General features: G+C 45.3%; 1 protein-coding gene across 1 annotated transcript in view; it reads right to left on the bottom strand.

Annotated features, from left to right (window-relative positions):
• magixb (MAGI family member, X-linked b) overlaps nucleotides 1–18,188 on the bottom strand; it is an 83,747-nt gene that overhangs the window by 60,538 nt on the left and 5,021 nt on the right. Inside the window, exon 2 of the mRNA XM_076276511.1 lies at nucleotides 216–505. Within this exon, the coding sequence (XP_076132626.1) occupies nucleotides 216–495 (280 nt within the window). The 5' untranslated portion in view covers nucleotides 496–505. The remainder of the gene's footprint in view (nucleotides 1–215; nucleotides 506–18,188) is intronic.

Below are 18,188 nucleotides of genomic sequence, written 5' to 3'. Positions count from 1 at the left end.
TTGATTTTGTTGTTATCTCTGTTGACCTGTGATAGTCAGCCTCTAAACAAACCCCTGATCAATGAATTAATCTACATCTAAATTACATCTAGATCTAATTATGACAGCTAGATCTAAATCTAAATATATATTCCCACAAAAAATGAAGGGTCATTTTACGATTCATTCATACTTTCATTCCCCCTCCTCATCTCGCTCCTCAGAGTGGGGCTCACCTGGTGACACACTCTTGATGCGCACGGGGTGAGGACAGGTGTTGAGGACGCCCCGCACATCCCCTAGTGTCATCCCCAGCACCGGGGTTCCGCCAATCTCTAGGATGATATCGCCCACTGTGACTCCGCCCCCAGGGGCTGCAGTGACGAATGGGAACTCTCCATAGTCAGCCCCGCCTCCAACGGCCACACCCAGGTCACCTGAGGCCCCGTCGAGCGGTATGAAGCTCTCCTGCACTTTAGAGCGCCAATGCAGCTTCTTCACTGCTGCCTTAGACATGGCAAACGAGCTGGAGGGAGAGATAGGGGGAGAGAGAGAGCGAGAGAGAGGGGGGGAAGAGTGAGAGAGAGAGAGAGAGGGAGAGGAAGACAGAGAGAGGGAGGGAGAGAGAGTTATACTATACTGACAATAACCTACGTTAACCTAATTCAAAAATTAAGGGTCATTTCTGAATGCAAGCCATCTAACTTCAGATAAGTGTTTTTGCATGACTAGTGCACTAGTTCTGCAGTGCCTGTTCAAACATTCCTGTAGAAAACCTGTAGCCCAATTACATGCCTGCAGGTAGGCTGCTTTAAAAAAATAGGATGATAGGGAAAAACATAATTCCAGCTATAAGCAATCAATAATGAATACTGAATATTATATTATAATATAATAAATGTGTAGTGAGCAGAATTCATTTTTTACAGATCAAAATATCCTATTGAATAACTTGATGATAGAGAAGACAAACCATTTTGTGGAATGATGCATCATCATATGAAATGTGCAACGATGTGAAAACAATCTCTGGTAGACTATTAGTGACATCACGCTCTGCCTGCCACTTGTTGTCTGTAACTAATCAAAATGACATAAGCCTAAAGCTTTGAGTTAAGACTATATGTTTAGCCTATTGAATAACTTGATGATATAAAAGACAAACCATTTTGTGAAATGATGCATCATCATATGAAATTTGTAATAATGTGACTCAAAAACTGGTTTCTGGTAGCCTATAAGTGACATCATGCTCTTTCTGCCTCTCGTTGTCTGTAGCTGATCATGCTTGCAAGTGTGGCATTCTGAAATGTCCTTAAATTCGGGACCATTATCACTTGTTTAAATTTGGGACCTTGCATTCGGAATTGTCTTTTGTTAATTTTATTTTATTTGTTTATTCATTTGCATTTCTTATCCAAATAACGTCAAACTTGGCAATGCACTGCCAGTGCCACCTTGACACCTGCCAAGTTTGAAATCAATTGGACAAACGGTTCGACAGATATGCGACACACACACACACACACACACAGCGAACAGACGTTTCTGTAATTTATTTCATTGATTTAATTTGGCCGAGAGAGAAAGAAAGAGAGAGAGAGAATTGGCATTTGACACAATGCAATATAATAGAAATATCAGATACCTAAACATTTACCATCTTACACATCTACACATACACAACACAATACCTGCCATGGACCAAGTATGGCAGAGAAAGGGACGTTAATATCAAAACTCATTCAGTAACAGACATACTCTGCCCTGAGCCTAGATTTAATCAGTTATCTAAACATTGAAAGAGGGAGAGAGAGAGAGAGAGAGGAGTAAAGAAACACAAGAAAGACAAAGAAAAAAAATGAGAAGGAGGGGGAGGAAAGACAATGAAAATCAGGAGAAGGTGAGTTGTGACAGAAATAGATGTAAGAAAAAACACATAGAAGATGGTGAAGAATAACACACGCATGGACAAGGCAAATACAGTGGGGGAGAATACAGAACAGAACAAAACAGAGAGAGAGGGGGGGGGGAGAGAGTGACAGAGAGGGAGGGAGGGAGAGAGAGAGCAAGAAAGAGGGAGGGAGGGAGGGAAAGAGAGAGAGAGAGAGGACGAGAATTGAGTTACTCCCACAACTCATTCTCATACACAATGTTGACATTACATAGTAATAAGAGAATGGCCGTGCTTTAAATATCAAACCTATCCCTCATGAATTCACTCCAAGCTATAAAATGTAAATACTCCCTGCCCCCCCCCCCCCTTAAAGCTCCGAGCTTCTGAAAAACAACAACAGTGTATAAACAGAGCCACATGCAGGTGAGTGACAGTGTGATGGACAGTCACAGTGCCCACATGGAATAATGGCGGGCTCCTGAAATGTATTCCGCGATGATGGCCACGTCTGGGGGAGACACAGCTGAGGATAATCAACAGATGTTTAGCCAGCGGGGAGTCGCCTCAACACTCCACGAACTTGATCTCTCAAAATAGTTTGAATAATTAAAAGCACTAAAATGCCTCTCGGAGTAAACACTCACCGCTGCTGTGTTGAATCCGGAGCCTCTAAACAGGCCAAGGAGAGGCCACGAGCAACGCATTACATAAAACATTATGAAAGAGCCATCTTATTTTATCCCTTTTCTGCCCCAAAGCCACGCAGCCGACTCCTGCTGGAGTCCAGAGCAGCTCAACGGTGGTTTGGCCTGGCCGCCCTTATTTAGTGCCTGTTACCAGCATGAGTCAGGGGGGCTACGGGCGACCGCGACACTCCGGCATTGGGGCACACGGAACAACACCGCCTGGCCAAGTGGAGGTTTTGTTTTGCTGTTCATCTGTTTATACTCAACCGAGCCCTCAGCTTAGTGTTCCATTCCGTGTGTCTTTCCTAACGCAGGAGGAGAGGGGCTGTTATGCTGTGGGTGCCTCTTTGTGGCGATGAATTAGTTCCTCTTTGTGGATTCGCTTTCGTTTTCATCAAAGTGGGAGCAGATAGGACAGCAGTGCTGTGTCTTTGATCTCTGCTTCAGCGGCCATCAGTCAAGCACACAGCTATTATTAGCCACACCAGAAGCCACACAGAATGGGAATATATATTATTGCACGTGGAGTCAGGATGCCCATTACCAGCACACACACCAAGGCTCTATACACACACACACATACAAGGTGACGAACACACACACACACACACACACACAAACACACAAATACACACACACACACAAACACACAAATACAGAAACACACGCACAATGCACACACACAGATACACACACACACACACACACACACACACACACACACACACACACACACACACACTCAGACACACACACACACACACACTCATACACACACAGATGAGCGCATGCATGCATGACCACACAGACACAGGTAGTGGTGACTCGTGACACCCCACCTGTCCCCTTCGTGCCCCATGCGTCCACCTGTTCCAGCGATCAGCTCGGCCTCTGAGTGGCCGAGGCCTGAGAGAGACACTGTGACAGCAGCGCAGACTGCTGCGCTTGACAGGCCAGGGGGAGAGACGGCACAGAGGCACGCATGGAGAGATGGAGAGAAGAGGGATGGAGGGAGGAGGAGAGAAAGAGAAGAGGGATGGAGGGAGGGGGAGAGAAAGAGAAGATGGATGGAGGGTTGAGAAGAGGAAGAGAAGAGGGGTGGAGGGATGAGAAGAGGAAGAGAAGAGGGATGAAGGGAGAAAGAGAGGAAGAGAAATGACAAGGGGAATGAGGGCCAGAGAGGGGAAACAGAAGGAGAAGATGGAGAGGTGTGAACAGACAGAAATAAGTGATAGAAGAGGGAGAAGACAGGAGGATGAAGAGAAATGGAAGGAGACAGAGGAAAAGTGAGACCTGTTTAGACAGGGAGAGGGATAGATGGCAGATGAGAGAAGGATGGCAGAGAAGAAGGAGAAAAAGAAAGGAGAAATACTAGAATGGAGAGAACGACAGAAAGGTTACAATGGAGAAAAAGTGAGAGGTAGGAGAGAGACAGGGGGAGTGAGAGAGGGGGGAAACATGAGAGAGAGAAGAGAGAGAGAGAGAGAGAGAGAGAGAGAGAGAGAGAGAGAGAGAGAGAGAGAGAGAGGGAGCATAAAGGGCAGTAGATGTGGAAAAGTGACAGTTGGTTGGTGACCAGCGTTAAGGGCATAGGTACCGTGGGCCTGTCAGAGTGTGCATGTGTGTGTGTGTGTGTGTAGAACACTGACAGGACTGGGACAGAGCTGTCATAACCAGCACAACACACAGCCTAACACACACACACACACACACACACACACTCACTAACATATACAGTCACACACAGACACAAAGTCACATACAGTCTCTCTGTCTCTCTCTCTCTCTCTCTCTCTCTCTCTCTCTCTCACACACACACACCCACACACACACACACACACACACACACACACACAGACACACAGTCACAGACAGTCTCTCTCTCTCACACACACACACACACACACACACACACACACACACACACACACACACACACACACACACACACACACGCAGCTCCTAAGCCCCCGATCTGACCCCAACATGTTTAAGTCTGAATTTATGAGCGGCAGCAGAGACTTAGAGAGCGTGAGGATGACGAGGAAGAGATTCAGAGAACGAGCGAAGAAAGGACGGAAGATGGAGGGAGCAAAACAAAGAGAAGGAGAGAGAGATAAAGAAGAGAGGCAGATGGCGAGGAGAGGGCAACAGCAGGATGACAGGATGGGGGAAGAGAGAGAGATGGAGAGAGAGATGGAGAGAGGGAAAGAGAGAGAAAGGGGGATGGAGGGAGGGCAGGAGGAAGAAGGGAAGGAGAGAGCTCAATAGCCAGAGTCAGCATGGCGAAGGGCAAAACAAAACAGCCCAGAGAGGAGGACAGCATGAAAGGGAGAGCAATGGAAAAAGAGAGAGAGAGAGAAAGATGAGGAGATAGAGACAGACTGGACAGAGGATAAGAGAGGGGAAAAGAGGGGGCGTGAGAGAGAGGGGTATGACAGAGGTGGGGAAGGAGGGACAGAGAAAGAGAGAGGGAAAGAGAGAGGACAAAGGAGAATGGTGGAAGAGAGATTGATGATATAAATAGATAACAGAGAGGTAACTAAAAACAGTGACGATCACATGGCAATCAAAGAGCAAACAGTGGAGAGAGAGGAATAAAGAGAGGGAGACAAGGACGAAGAGATTAAGAGAAAGAGAGGAGAGGAGGGTATCGAATGAAAGAGAGAGAGAGAGACAGAGATGATTAGCCTCTTCCATGTATTTATCCAGACAAAGACAACAGAAGCACATAGCTGGCTCAACAAAAATAAACTTCACTGAGCTAAATATATTAGACGACTGGAAGAACAAATGTTGTGACATTTGGACTTGTCGTCATTGTGCATGAGATAGCAGAAGGAGCCGGAACAGTGAGTGAATAACACTGTTTCAACATCGACATCCCAAATTGCGAGACCTCAAGCACAAAAGTCATTATCCCATTACCTCCAAAGGACCAGCTAGTTAGGGCGGGATGGAGCATCGTTCAATTCACAGCAGTCTGAGAGCTCACTTACCCTCAACAGGCTAATACAGGCTTTTGCTACAATTATGGCTTTGTGGATAAGTAAGCAACATGGTCAGAGATCTTTTTAACATGATTGTGACTGGTATAAAATAGTCTTCAAAGGTGCAATATGAGAAGTATGTTTAAAATAACAATTATCTTTCAACAATCCATACAAAAGACATTTTCAAGGAAGCTTGAAAACATTGTCACCAATATAATTGTATATTCTGTGTATCTTTCATTGTTTTTTATGTGTTTTCAATTCATTTGTTTTGCATGCATTGCATGTATCATTTTCAGTATGCCTTTATAACGATATCACCACAGCTATCGAGGCATTTTGTGTCTTTTTAAGTGCCTTCATATCCTTATCACAGCAGTATTGGAAATCACATGGAAGCATTTGTCACATCAAAACCCCACGTATATGGCTCCTTTAAGCATCTCTCTGGCGGATAGCCAGCTGGGGTCGTGTGCTGGGACCTCGCTGAGCACTGGCGACTGGAACATCTGCTGAGGTACAAACCCAGCAGCACGATGATGGGGAGTGAACAGGTGGCCCTGCGTCAGCGTCAGCATCAGCTCCCTGAGACCCAGCGAACAGGATGTGACCTCAGCTCTGCTGCCTCGCCCTGATCCAGGAACAGCATTTAGACAGCAGCCCAGAGAAGGGAACACTGCTAGAGATGACGTACACTCACAACATCAGTGTGTGGAAAAGTATTTCACACACCAGCGTATAAGGTAGAGAACAGAGAAGTAGGCTACACACAAGTGTAGACTACTAGAGATTGATGGATACAGGAAGTGACCTCGGCAACACACACAGCATCAGTATTTTCTATAGCAACGTAGAGAGAAGCTAAATCTCCCACGCAGATGTATGGAGTAATGCACACTGTGTCTTTTCATTTTACACTGAATGTGCTAAAGAAATAATGTGCGAATGATGACATTATCAGCTCTTCAGGATAGGATGCACCTTGCATCTAAATTACGCCTGAAATGGGAACTAACCTTTAGCTGACAGAAATCCGAGGGAAAGAAAGAGAGCTGACCACATCAGTTTACAGAACAGCATTTGTAACAGAGCAGTATTGTAAGGTTTGAGTCTAATTTGTAGGAACCATATATAAGATGGGTGAAGGTAACAATCCACAGGACGTTCAAATATACGTCACAGGACAACAGTTGACTTCAAAGTTAGCAACCTGACTTCATGTTAGATTTGGTTATGGTCAGTAATGTTCAGAGGTGGACAAGAGTAGGCTACATTTTCTAAATATTGCACTACTGCCACAGTGCTTAAAATTATGTACAGAAACATCCTACATGGAGTTATGAAAAATGTTAATATTAATACCTTGGAGAATGTAAAAGGAATTGAAAGTAAATCAAGTCATTTTCATCTTTTAACCATGTTGTCAGGGATGGGCAGTATTTCTAATATACGTATTTCAAATACAAAATACTATTTTGTAATTGAAACATTTGAAGCGAAAACTATCATTAAATTGAAATAGTCTGGCGAGGTGGGGCCACATTCCCGGGATGGACCTGCTGAGTCTTCATCCATTGTTTCGTCCATGGTTTCGTCTCTTATCTAAATCTGACCATGGAGTTGACTTTGGCGGAAAGCGGAAGGTGATTGCTGATAGGCTGTCCCAATCAGTGGCGCCTGCACTATCCAATCACGTTTGAGTGGGAAACAACAAATTGAGGGTTTTCGAGATTTTTCTTTTTTCCTTTTTTTTAGAAGAAGTAACTGGTACTCATGGTTATGGATAGAAATGTAGTGGAGTAAAGAGTACAATATTTACTTCTCAAATGTACTTGAGTTAAGTCATGAGTACTCCCCAAAAATGATACTCGAGTAAAGTACAGATCCCTTAAAATTGTACTCAAGTACTGTACTCAAGTAAATGTACTCCGTTACTGTCCGGCTCTGGTAATGTTATTTGGTTATGGTCAGTAAACGTAATGTCATGGTGGCACAGTGACAGGGGGGCACTGGGCCCAGTGAGGGGTGACCCGGAGGGAGTACTAGTGACACACTAGCACCAGCATTCACTACAGCGGGAATGCAACCCTTCTTTTGACCCTCCGTCTGAATTTCGTCATGCTGTTATGTTCGGGCCCCACCCAGTGTATGTTTGGACCCTCCAAAACAGCCACTACCTATTGTAAGGTAGAGCAGGCGCAGGGGACGCGGCCTCTGACCTCTGACCTGTAGCACAACACCTACTCTGGGTCTGTCTTTAGTCTACAGCCCAGACAGACATGTAAACCACCAGAGATGACCTTGAAGTGAGCTCTACTGCCGCACACTGATCTAGGTACAGTAATTTACATAGCAGCCCAGAGAGAACCGTATGCTGTCAGAAATGAGACACAAGAAATGCCTTCTAAACAGTAAAACACAGACTGTGGATCAGTATTTCACACAGCAACATAGGAACACAGAGGGCAGATAGAGAACGTTTCAATCTGTCCTTGGAGGGTTTATATGCAAAGTGCTGATACATCATACATGGTCAGTATTTACCTAGACGCCCAGAGGAAATGGCTTTAGCAGAGTATTACACCCACCACTGTGAATCAATATCTCACAAAGCAACATAGAGATATAGAGAGCAGCTATATGCACAACACATGGCATGCAAAAGACCTAAGCAATACAGCTCTAATCCACGGTTAGCGTTGACATTGCATCCCCGAGGAGGAGTGTAAGCTGACAGAGATTGGATACAGGAATTCTAACTGCCACACATCAGTATCAGGAATATAAAGAGATGCTGCAGGACCTAAAGGTGAGTGTCAGTAAAGGACTTCTGCAGCAGTACACTGCATCTGGATCAGTAGTCACATGCTAGCCCAGATCAGTAGTCACATGCTAGCCCAGATCAGTATTCACATGCTAGCCCAAATCAGTAGTCACATGCTAGCCCAGATCAGTATTCACATGCTAGCCCAGATCAGTAGTCACATGCTAGCCCAGATCAGTATTCACATGCTAGCCCAGATCAGTATTCAAATGCTAGCCCAGAGATGTACTTTAGCTGGCTGGAAAATATGGGAGATACAGGAATTTACCTCTACACAGGACAGAGAATGTGGGTCAGGATTTTCACATGGTAACACAGAGAGCAGCTATATCGCCCAAACACATGACCTCTCTTTTTCGCAACATATCACTGATTCTGGATCAGTATTCTATTTATCTGCCAGAGCTGGGTTGTAGTAAATGACGTCACAACACAAAGTGCTGATCCAGGATAAGTATTTACATAACAAACCCGAGATCAACTGACACTGCATTATGAATATCTCTCAGAGAAGATGGGTGTGTTGGAGCCGCGGTAGCGACTGATAACCAGTTGGCCTGGGTTTGATTTCCAAACCCACCACTGAGAGTTTGTGTTGCTTTGGATAAAAGTGTCTACTAAATACTGGTCACTTTACATTAGAAAACCTAAACAAGGGCCACAAATGGCCCTGATCTGGCTTGGATACAGGAATTCTAACTGCCACACATCAGTATCAGGAATATAAAGAGATGCTGCAGGATCTAGAGGTGAGTGTCAGTAAAGGACTTCTGCAGCAGTACACTGCATCTGGATCAGTAGTCACATGCTAGCCCAGATCAGTAGTCACATGCTAGCCCAGATCAGTATTCACATGCTAGCCCAGATCAGTAGTCACATGCTAGCCCAGATCAGTATTCACATGCTAGCCCAGAGATGTACTTTAGCTGGCTGGAAAATATGGGAGATACAGGAATTTACCTCTACACAGGACAGAGAATGTGGGTCAGGATTTTCACATGGTAACACAGAGAGCAGCTATATCGCCCAAACACATGACCTCTCTTTTTCGCAACATATCACTGATTCTGGATCAGTATTCTATTTATCTGCCAGAGCTGGGTTGTAGTAAATGACGTCACAACACAAAGTGCTGATCCAGGATAAGTATTTACATAACAAACCCGAGATCAACTGACACTGCATTATGAATATCTCTCAGAGAAGATGGGTGTGTTGGAGCCGCGGTAGCGACTGATAACCAGTTGGCCTGGGTTTGATTTCCAAACCCACCACTGAGAGTTTGTGTTGCTTTGGATAAAAGTGTCTACTAAATACTGGTCACTTTACATTAGAAAACCTAAACAAGGGCCACAAATGGCCCTGATCTGGCTTGGATACAGGAATTCTAACTGCCACACATCAGTATCAGGAATATAAAGAGATGCTGCAGGATCTAGAGGTGAGTGTCAGTAAAGGACTTCTGCAGCAGTACACTGCATCTGGATCAGTAGTCACATGCTAGCCCAGATCAGTAGTCACATGCTAGCCCAGATCAGTAGTCACATGCTAGCCCAGATCAGTATTCACATGCTAGCCCAGATCAGTAGTCACATGCTAGCCCAGATCAGTATTCACATGCTAGCCCAGAGATGTACTTTAGCTGGCTGGAAAATATGGGAGATACAGGAATTTACCTCTACACAGGACAGAGAATGTGGGTCAGGATTTTCACATGGTAACACAGAGAGCAGCTATATCGCCCAAACACATGACCTCTCTTTTTCACAACATATCACTGATTCTGGATCAGTATTCTATTTATCTGCCAGAGCTGGGATGTAGTAAATGACGTCACAACACAAAGTGCTGATCCAGGATAAGTATTTACATAACAAACCCGAGATCAACTGACACTGCATTATGAATATCTCTCAGAGAAGATGGGTGTGTTGGAGCCGCGGTAGCGACTGATAACCAGTTGGCCTGGGTTTGATTTCCAAACCCACCACTGAGAGTTTGTGTTGCTTTGGATAAAAGTGTCTACTAAATACTGGTCACTTTACATTAGAAAACCTAAACAAGGGCCACAAATGGCCCTGATCTGGCTTGGATCTGATACAAAAGCTATACCGTGGAAGGCATACACACACACACACACACACACACACACACACACACACACACACACACACACAAGAGCCACACACTCTCTTGAGTTGGGCCTAGGAGCAAGTCCCTGCTCTGCTGTCAGTATGAGAGGCACTCGGCAGGCAAACCTGTCATATGAGAGGGCATTGGTACACCTCTCACACAGCCTCAGACAGACATGCCATCAACAAGACCAGTGAAACACACACACACACACAAACTAAAGGCAGTGAGTATATTATAGATGATTGTACAGTACTTATACTTACATGTTGTCTAATAATTCATCCTTTTAATGAGTTGTAACAATATGCAAACCAAAACCGAAATCTCATATTGAATCTCATATCGCGATTCGAGGAGACAGAACCATGATACACACCCCTCTCCAACCCCAGCAGCTGTCATCCTTACAGATACAGCCCCTTGAGCTGAGAATGGGTGACTGTGTGTGCAACCAAGACCTATTTGTATTTAGAGTAAAAGTATTGATCCTGTGGATATGTTGTGTTTTAGTGAACACTGTTTTATGGAATTGTGTCTATACTGTGTATGTTGTATGTACTGTATTTTAATGGTGAGACCAAAGACATTTTTCATGCCTGACAACAAAGTCTATTCTATTCTACAGTATTCTATTCTAATTCTATTCTATTCTAATCTATTCTAACTATTTTTTTCACAATTCACATTTTATATTCATATTGTTGTATTTCCCCTCAACATAGTAAAAAAAACAATGTATGAACCGAACAGCGGCTCAAATATCGAAGTATGAACCAAACTGTGGGTTTGGTGTATTGTTACACCCCTATTAATGACAAGTATTCATTTTAACGACCATATCCTCAGTTTTGTGCTAATCACCTGTGTGCATCCACAGCTCCCGATTTTATGCACTACTGACTCCTTGATTTAAGTTGAGCAGCTCAGACTCAGCAAAGCCAGCATAGCTGAGTAAAACGTTGTGAGGCGCCTCATGTCGTCCTCCTCCGCCACCGCCACCAGGCCGAGAGCCGACCCCTCGCAGACCGCTCGCCTCTCCAGCCAGGCCAGGTAATGAGCCTGACATTTCCCCCGTCACGCCGTGTCGCCGCCCCACACCACAGAGAGAGAGAGACGGACAAACGAAAAGAAAAGGGAGACACGGTCGGCACTCATGCTCCCGATTCATTAGACGTCATGAAATCCTGATTTTACCAATTAACGCTACACTGCCTCTGAAGTTCATCTTAACGAGGCACAGCGATGAGTGGCCATTAAGAACATGCGTAACGAGCACCACCTCGCACATATTACCAGGAGGACGCGGCAGGGCAGGGCTGAAGGGTTGCGGAGGGGGGGGGGTTGGGGGTTGTGTGAAAGTGGGGCTCTGTGGATCAGACACAGGGGTCGATATCAACTAATTGGCACTGGATTGGAGCCGTGCAGAGAGACAGAGAGGAGTATGTGTGTGTGTCTCTAGCCTGAGGACACCAGGGGCCAGGGAGAAGGGTTTGTGTGTGTGTGTGTGTGTGTGTGTGTGTGTGTGTGCGCAGTTAGAGAGGGTGGCAGAATGTAAGAGCATCAGAGCATCGGTCCCCTCGGGGCCTGCCTACCCACCACACACACACACACACACATACATACACATACACGCACACACACTCTCCTCTCCTCCCTCCCCTACTGAGACTAATGAGGCTAATTAAACAGGGTGGGGGCTGGACATGACTAATTGTTTCCACTCGACCGATTGGCCGCCGTGTCCCTTATCCCCTCCCCCTCCTGCTATCGAGCAACCTGATAGGCTGGCTGAAAAGGAGGAGGAAGAGAGCTCAGTGCCCGATCTTGCAGAGACAGAGATGGAGTGGGTCAGTCTTGGCTCCGCTCAGCCTGCCGCTGACACACACACACACACACACACACACACAAAGACACACACACACACACACACACACAGACTAGTGTCACTACTGCTGCTAGCGCTGCTGCTGCCACTGCAGACGTCACTTTGACCTTGGAGCGCCAGGGCTCAGGTGTCTGAGAGCAGAGCTGGGTGTAAAACACACAAAGCTCGGTGTGTGTATGTGGATGTGTGTGTGTGTGTGTGTGCATTTGTGTTTGTGTGCTTGTGTGCGTGTGCGTCTGTGTGTGTGTGTGTGTATGCGTGTGTGTGTGTGTGTGTGTGTGTGTGTGTGTGTGTGTGTGTGTGTGTGTGTGTGTGTGCTTGCACTTTTGGGCGTGTATGTATGTTTTTAGGTGGATAAGGTGTACAGTATGTTTGTGTGTATGTGTATGAGCATGGGTGTGCACACAATTAAATTTTCCGGGACATGTACCCAACACCTATTCATTGTGTCCCCCTTTCACAGTAGCTCTCTCTCTCACACACACACACACATTCTATTTTTGTAAATTTGCATGCATAATTACACATGCAATATTACTAATAAATTGGTAAAATACACACACACACACACAGACACACACATGCACACACACACACGCAATCTACATCACCTCTGATATTCCACAATATATTAATCACATACAGTACCATAATACTGCATACTGTTCTCATTCACTATTCTCTCACATGCACACACACACACACACACACACACACACACACACATTTAGATAAGGTTATTGAGTTACAGTAGCCACGTGGAGACTGGGGTATTTTGGTGTTTTTTTATTGACCTGAAGGTGGGTCAATGGGCAGATTGATTTGCTGTAGAAGTGGAGAGGCCCGGTGGCTGACCGTGCTGGAGTGCTGCCACTGCCACTGCCTCGCTACGGGGGCTCGTCTCTCCAGCAAGCTGCTCGCGTCCAGCCCCTATGGGACAGCACTGCCTCTGACCTCGCCCTCCTCCATCTCTCTCTCTCTCTCTCTCTCTTTTCTTCTTCTTCTTCTTCTTACTCTATCCTTCCATCCTTCCTATCCCTCTCTCTTATGCCCTCTTGCCTGAATTTGACTTCCTCCTTTCCCCTCCTCCTCTCCCCTACTCCTCCTCTCAATTTTCTCTATATCCATCGCTTCCTCTACCCCTCCTTCACATCCCTTTCTCTGACCTTCGCCTCTTCTCCTCGTCTCTGCCTTGAGACTCTCTCCTCCTTCTCTTTCACTATTCACTCCTCTATCTATCTCCCTCTATCCTCCTTTTTGTCTCTCTATCCATACCCTATCCATCCCTCTCCTCCTCTTTCAGTTCCCTCCCTCCTCCCTCCCTAAATCTATTCTATCTTTCTCCTTTTCTCCTTCACCCATCTCTCCATGCTAGTCCTTCTCTCTCTCTCTCTCTCTCTCTCTCTCCATCTTCATCTCTGTCCTGCTGTGAAGCCGTCTGCAATCCCCCAGCTCCCACTGTACTCTAATTGTGGGCACACATGCCCATGCATATAATATGCACATGCGTACACACACACACACACACACACACACACACACACACACACACACACACACACACACACACACACACAGTATATACACATTCACATACCCTTATATACGTGTACACAGAGTAATGTACTGTACACACATACACACACAAACACAGACACACACATAAAGACAGAGAGATATACACACACACACACACTCATCAGTGACATCAATATTCAAAGTCATCCTGTCCACCCATGATGTTCTGGGCACGCAGTCATCCAGTCACACACAGGCAGGGGTTATGTCAGTAAGATCAGCACAGCTCATACATTTACTGATCTGATACGCTTCACCAGCGCCAATATGCAGCCGTAATTCCACCCCAGAGGTGCATTAACCACCACAATGTGCTAGGATAGCGCTTCCATATGTCTACAAGGATTCGCTAGTGGCCCCCACAGCTATGCGTCAGTAATAGTGATCTAATGTAGATGCTTGTGCGGACGGAATTTCGTCTGACGGGAGTCAAATATGCAGGCCGGCCCGCCTCGCTGAATGGCTTTGACTTCTCATTAGAAACTCAAATAGCTGAGGGCGCTGCCATGGGATATGGGCAGCTTGTCAGGGAGGCCGGGAGTCTCTCTGCCTGTCAGACGCATCAGCGAGCCTTGCTTGTTTTCGTTTGGCTGCGGAGCATGGACTTGTGAAATGTCAACGTTGTGAAGCGCATTGATTGTATCCATGACAAAAAGGTTGAGCCGACTCTCACGTGCACAAACACACACACACACACACACACACACACACACATATGCACGCTGTCTCTCCTGGCCCAGGAGACAATTCGCTCGTGCTGTGATCGGGATAAGATAAAAATCGTCACAGATAAAGAGTGTCACAGATAAAGACCTAGCCAGACTATTTGCAGATCTGACAAGGGCTGTGTAGAAATGAGCTGGAAATAACACTCGCCATCTCACAGAATGAAAGAACAGGCAAAAATAACCCAAAGACATATAAAAAAACTCTTTTTTTAACAAATAGCAATTTTATCAAATGCAATTTATTCCCCATAGTACCTAAGGAGACAATGAGACATAAGAGACATATTCGAGCAGATTCGCCTGGCCAATGGCAGCCAGTGAGGAAAAATGCTGACCTTGTAGGTCAGCAAAGAGCTGACCACTCGGTATCAACTTTCACATCCTTCCTCTGTCCCTGCCATGGCTTGTGATACCCCGATTCGCTACGCTGGCTATCCAGGGTGTAATCCCATACGTATACACCGACTGGGAAAAAAGCATTCGGACATGGCCCTGGACATCACAGCTTGGTGCTTATCGTGATCTGGACTGTCTCTCTGCTACTCTCCCAAAACAAATGGATACGCAATTTTTAGAACTCAATCCTTCTATTCCTGGAATATCCGCACAACTATTTTTTATTTAGATTAGTGCAAAGAGATCATACTGGTAGAGCAGAACAGGAATTAAGCAGACACAAAAACAACACATATTTTGTAACCGCCCGAAGATCTCTGGTTCTAACCCAATACTCTATTCATGGAAAAAATGTACAAATGGCATTTGCAAACTTATCTGGTTGAACAGTGTGAGAATTACAACTCAAGCTGAGGTTCATGCACATTTCAGATTTATATAACACACTGTGGGTGGGTTTCGGGGAAAGGGATTTCAAACCTTTCCCTGTCTGTGTCTGAGGCTATGTCACTGGTGTCAGCGGTGGGATCGAGGCCATGTCATCGCACTGAAACACAAGCCCGGGGTGTGAAGAGCTGGACAGCGCAACACCGTAGGGAATGTTTGACAGTCTGGCAGTTTTTTTTCCCCCTCACTTTTTTTTTTGCAGGTTTTGCTGAAGCATATGTAGCCATGAATCAGTTATGACAGCTAACAACAAGGGACTGTGACCTGGTGTTGACTAGCAAGGCCAAGGGGCTGTCACTATTGACAGTCTCTCACTTCAGAGTCAGGAGCGAGCTCGGAGAGATGTGCTGTGTCATTGATTATGTGCATCAAATCACCAGGCAGCGTAAAGTGCAGAGTAGAGCTGTTTTCACTGTTGACAGACAGCAACTTTAAGAAACGTTTTTCAATCCGCTATCTTAAACTAAAACAATGCGTTACACTAAACATAAAGAGCTCTCACATAAAGTGAAGTTAAATGTGAAAAGAGAGAGGCCTCGGTACGCCTCGGTAAACGGCGTGACGGCTTAATTGTGCCCCAGCCTGTATTCGGAGGTGTTCTGTGAGCATGGCTTTGAAGGATTGTACGGCAGCTGAAAGTGTCTTGTTGGAGAACGGCGCAGCTTACAAATGGGCCTTACAAAAGAGATAATGAGAGCATTTATGCATTCAGGGAAAGTGATGGGGAGGTGAGTGTAACAAAGGACACAAGACACACACGCACACACACACACCACACACACACACACACACACACACACGCACACACGCACACACACCACACACACACACACACACACACACACGCACACACACCATACACGCACACACACACACACACACACACACACACACACACGCGCACACACACACACACACACACACACTCACAATGGAGGGACTGCAAATCACAACTGTGTAAACAAAACACCTCAATTAAGGGCGAGTTTAACTGAATTTCCTCAATACGCCTGACAAATCTGATGAGAGAAGGAGAGAGAGTGAGGAGGGAGGACAGAGATAAAACGAAGAGAAGAGACGTGCTTAGAAGAAAAAAGAAAAAGCGAGGGAATAAAAACTGAAAGAAAACTACCAAGGAGCATTTCAATAACTGACTATAAAGCTTGTATAACATGCTCTAATCCAACGTCAGAAAGAACTGAATTATTTTTGCCGTAAAGCTGTAGAGGCCGGCAGCTATCGTCCCTGATATATAATCTCTGACATGTTTAGGCTGAGCATGACCACACATTCGGTCACAGTCTTAGGAGCCTTGATCTCCAGCATGTCTGAGGTGACCTCTAGATGCTGATGGTCTGGTCTGCTCAGATCATTTAGGGCATAGAAATAGCCTATAGTAAGTATTTCATTATATCTGGCCAAACAGTGAGCACATGTTGGTACAGTATGCAGAGAGCCCCTGAAGGGTTATGGTGAAAACGTGTGTTCCCTCAGAAACATCAAAACCATTGTGAGGGAGCGCAAAGATATTGTAGAGGCAGGCTAAACTACTGTGAGGGAATGCAAAAATCACCATCATAAGCCATCGGGGCCTCCGTAGATACGTATCTTTCCACATCCATGTATTTCAATGCTCTTGAAATTACTGTTTATTTTTATTTTTCCAATATTTACTAGTCTTGGTGGTAATCATGTGAATGCTCGCCCTTCTCACTTTTCTATTCTATGCTGTTCGGATTCTGGATTCTTCCGACTAAGAGGGAATGTTTGTGGGTTTAGGCCTTGAGCTCTCAGCGGCTTGAGAGAGCACTGAATAAACTATTCCATTTTCACAAGACAAAAAAGTCCAGGGTTCTCAGGAAGTTCAAGTTCAATGTTTGAAGGTGCTCATTGGGGTCAGGAATTCAAAATCAATAGAAAAAGGAAATCCAAGGCACTCTTCTTTTTCAAAAAAGTTAAAAAGCCTTTATTTCAATGGCTATTTCATAGTAGAAAATATTTTAAAAAAACATGTAGAGAAGCAACCTAACTAAACTATTCCATTTGTTTCAAACCTGATTAAACTCTGTGATGTTGGGGGATAGAATTCCTACCATGTGTGTCACACGGCAGATAAGCATTCTCTCTCACTCTCTCTCTGTTTTGCTCTCTCTCTCTCCCTCTCTCTCTCTCTTTCCCTCTCTCCTTCTCTCTCTCTCTCACATGCACACACACGCGCGCACACACACACACACCCACACACACATACACACACACACACACTTAAAGTGGTGCAACAACGCTATCAGGAATTACACCCCTGGTCTTGGATAATCGCTGTGAGTGAGAATTAACCATGGGACATTCCCTGAGAACAACCTCAGGAAAATGCCACTGCATAATTGTCACCATGATTTCAATCTTTTTCGACGCTCACACCTTTTTTAACCTTCCAGCTTTTTTACTCTCTTCCATTTTATACGCTTTCCAGAGCGTCAGGTCTGCTCCAGCAACGTTGAGCGTTCCAGAGCATCAGGGAATCAGCAATGCCACATCAGTGCCATGTCTGTGCCAAATCTGCACCAAAGTCTACATCTACACCCAGATTTGGTCCAGAGAGACGCAAAATTTGAGTCGATCCCTGAATCTCCTTGCCCACC

Source organism: Alosa pseudoharengus, unplaced genomic scaffold, assembly GCF_046254945.1.
Source record: "Alosa pseudoharengus isolate Yale_2024_CS ecotype anadromous, Long Island Sound unplaced genomic scaffold, YU_APseudo_1.1 YU_APseudo_1.1_scf_9, whole genome shotgun sequence".
Lineage (NCBI taxonomy): Eukaryota > Metazoa > Chordata > Actinopteri > Clupeiformes > Clupeidae > Alosa > Alosa pseudoharengus.
This window is presented reverse-complemented; position numbering and strand designations above follow the sequence as displayed.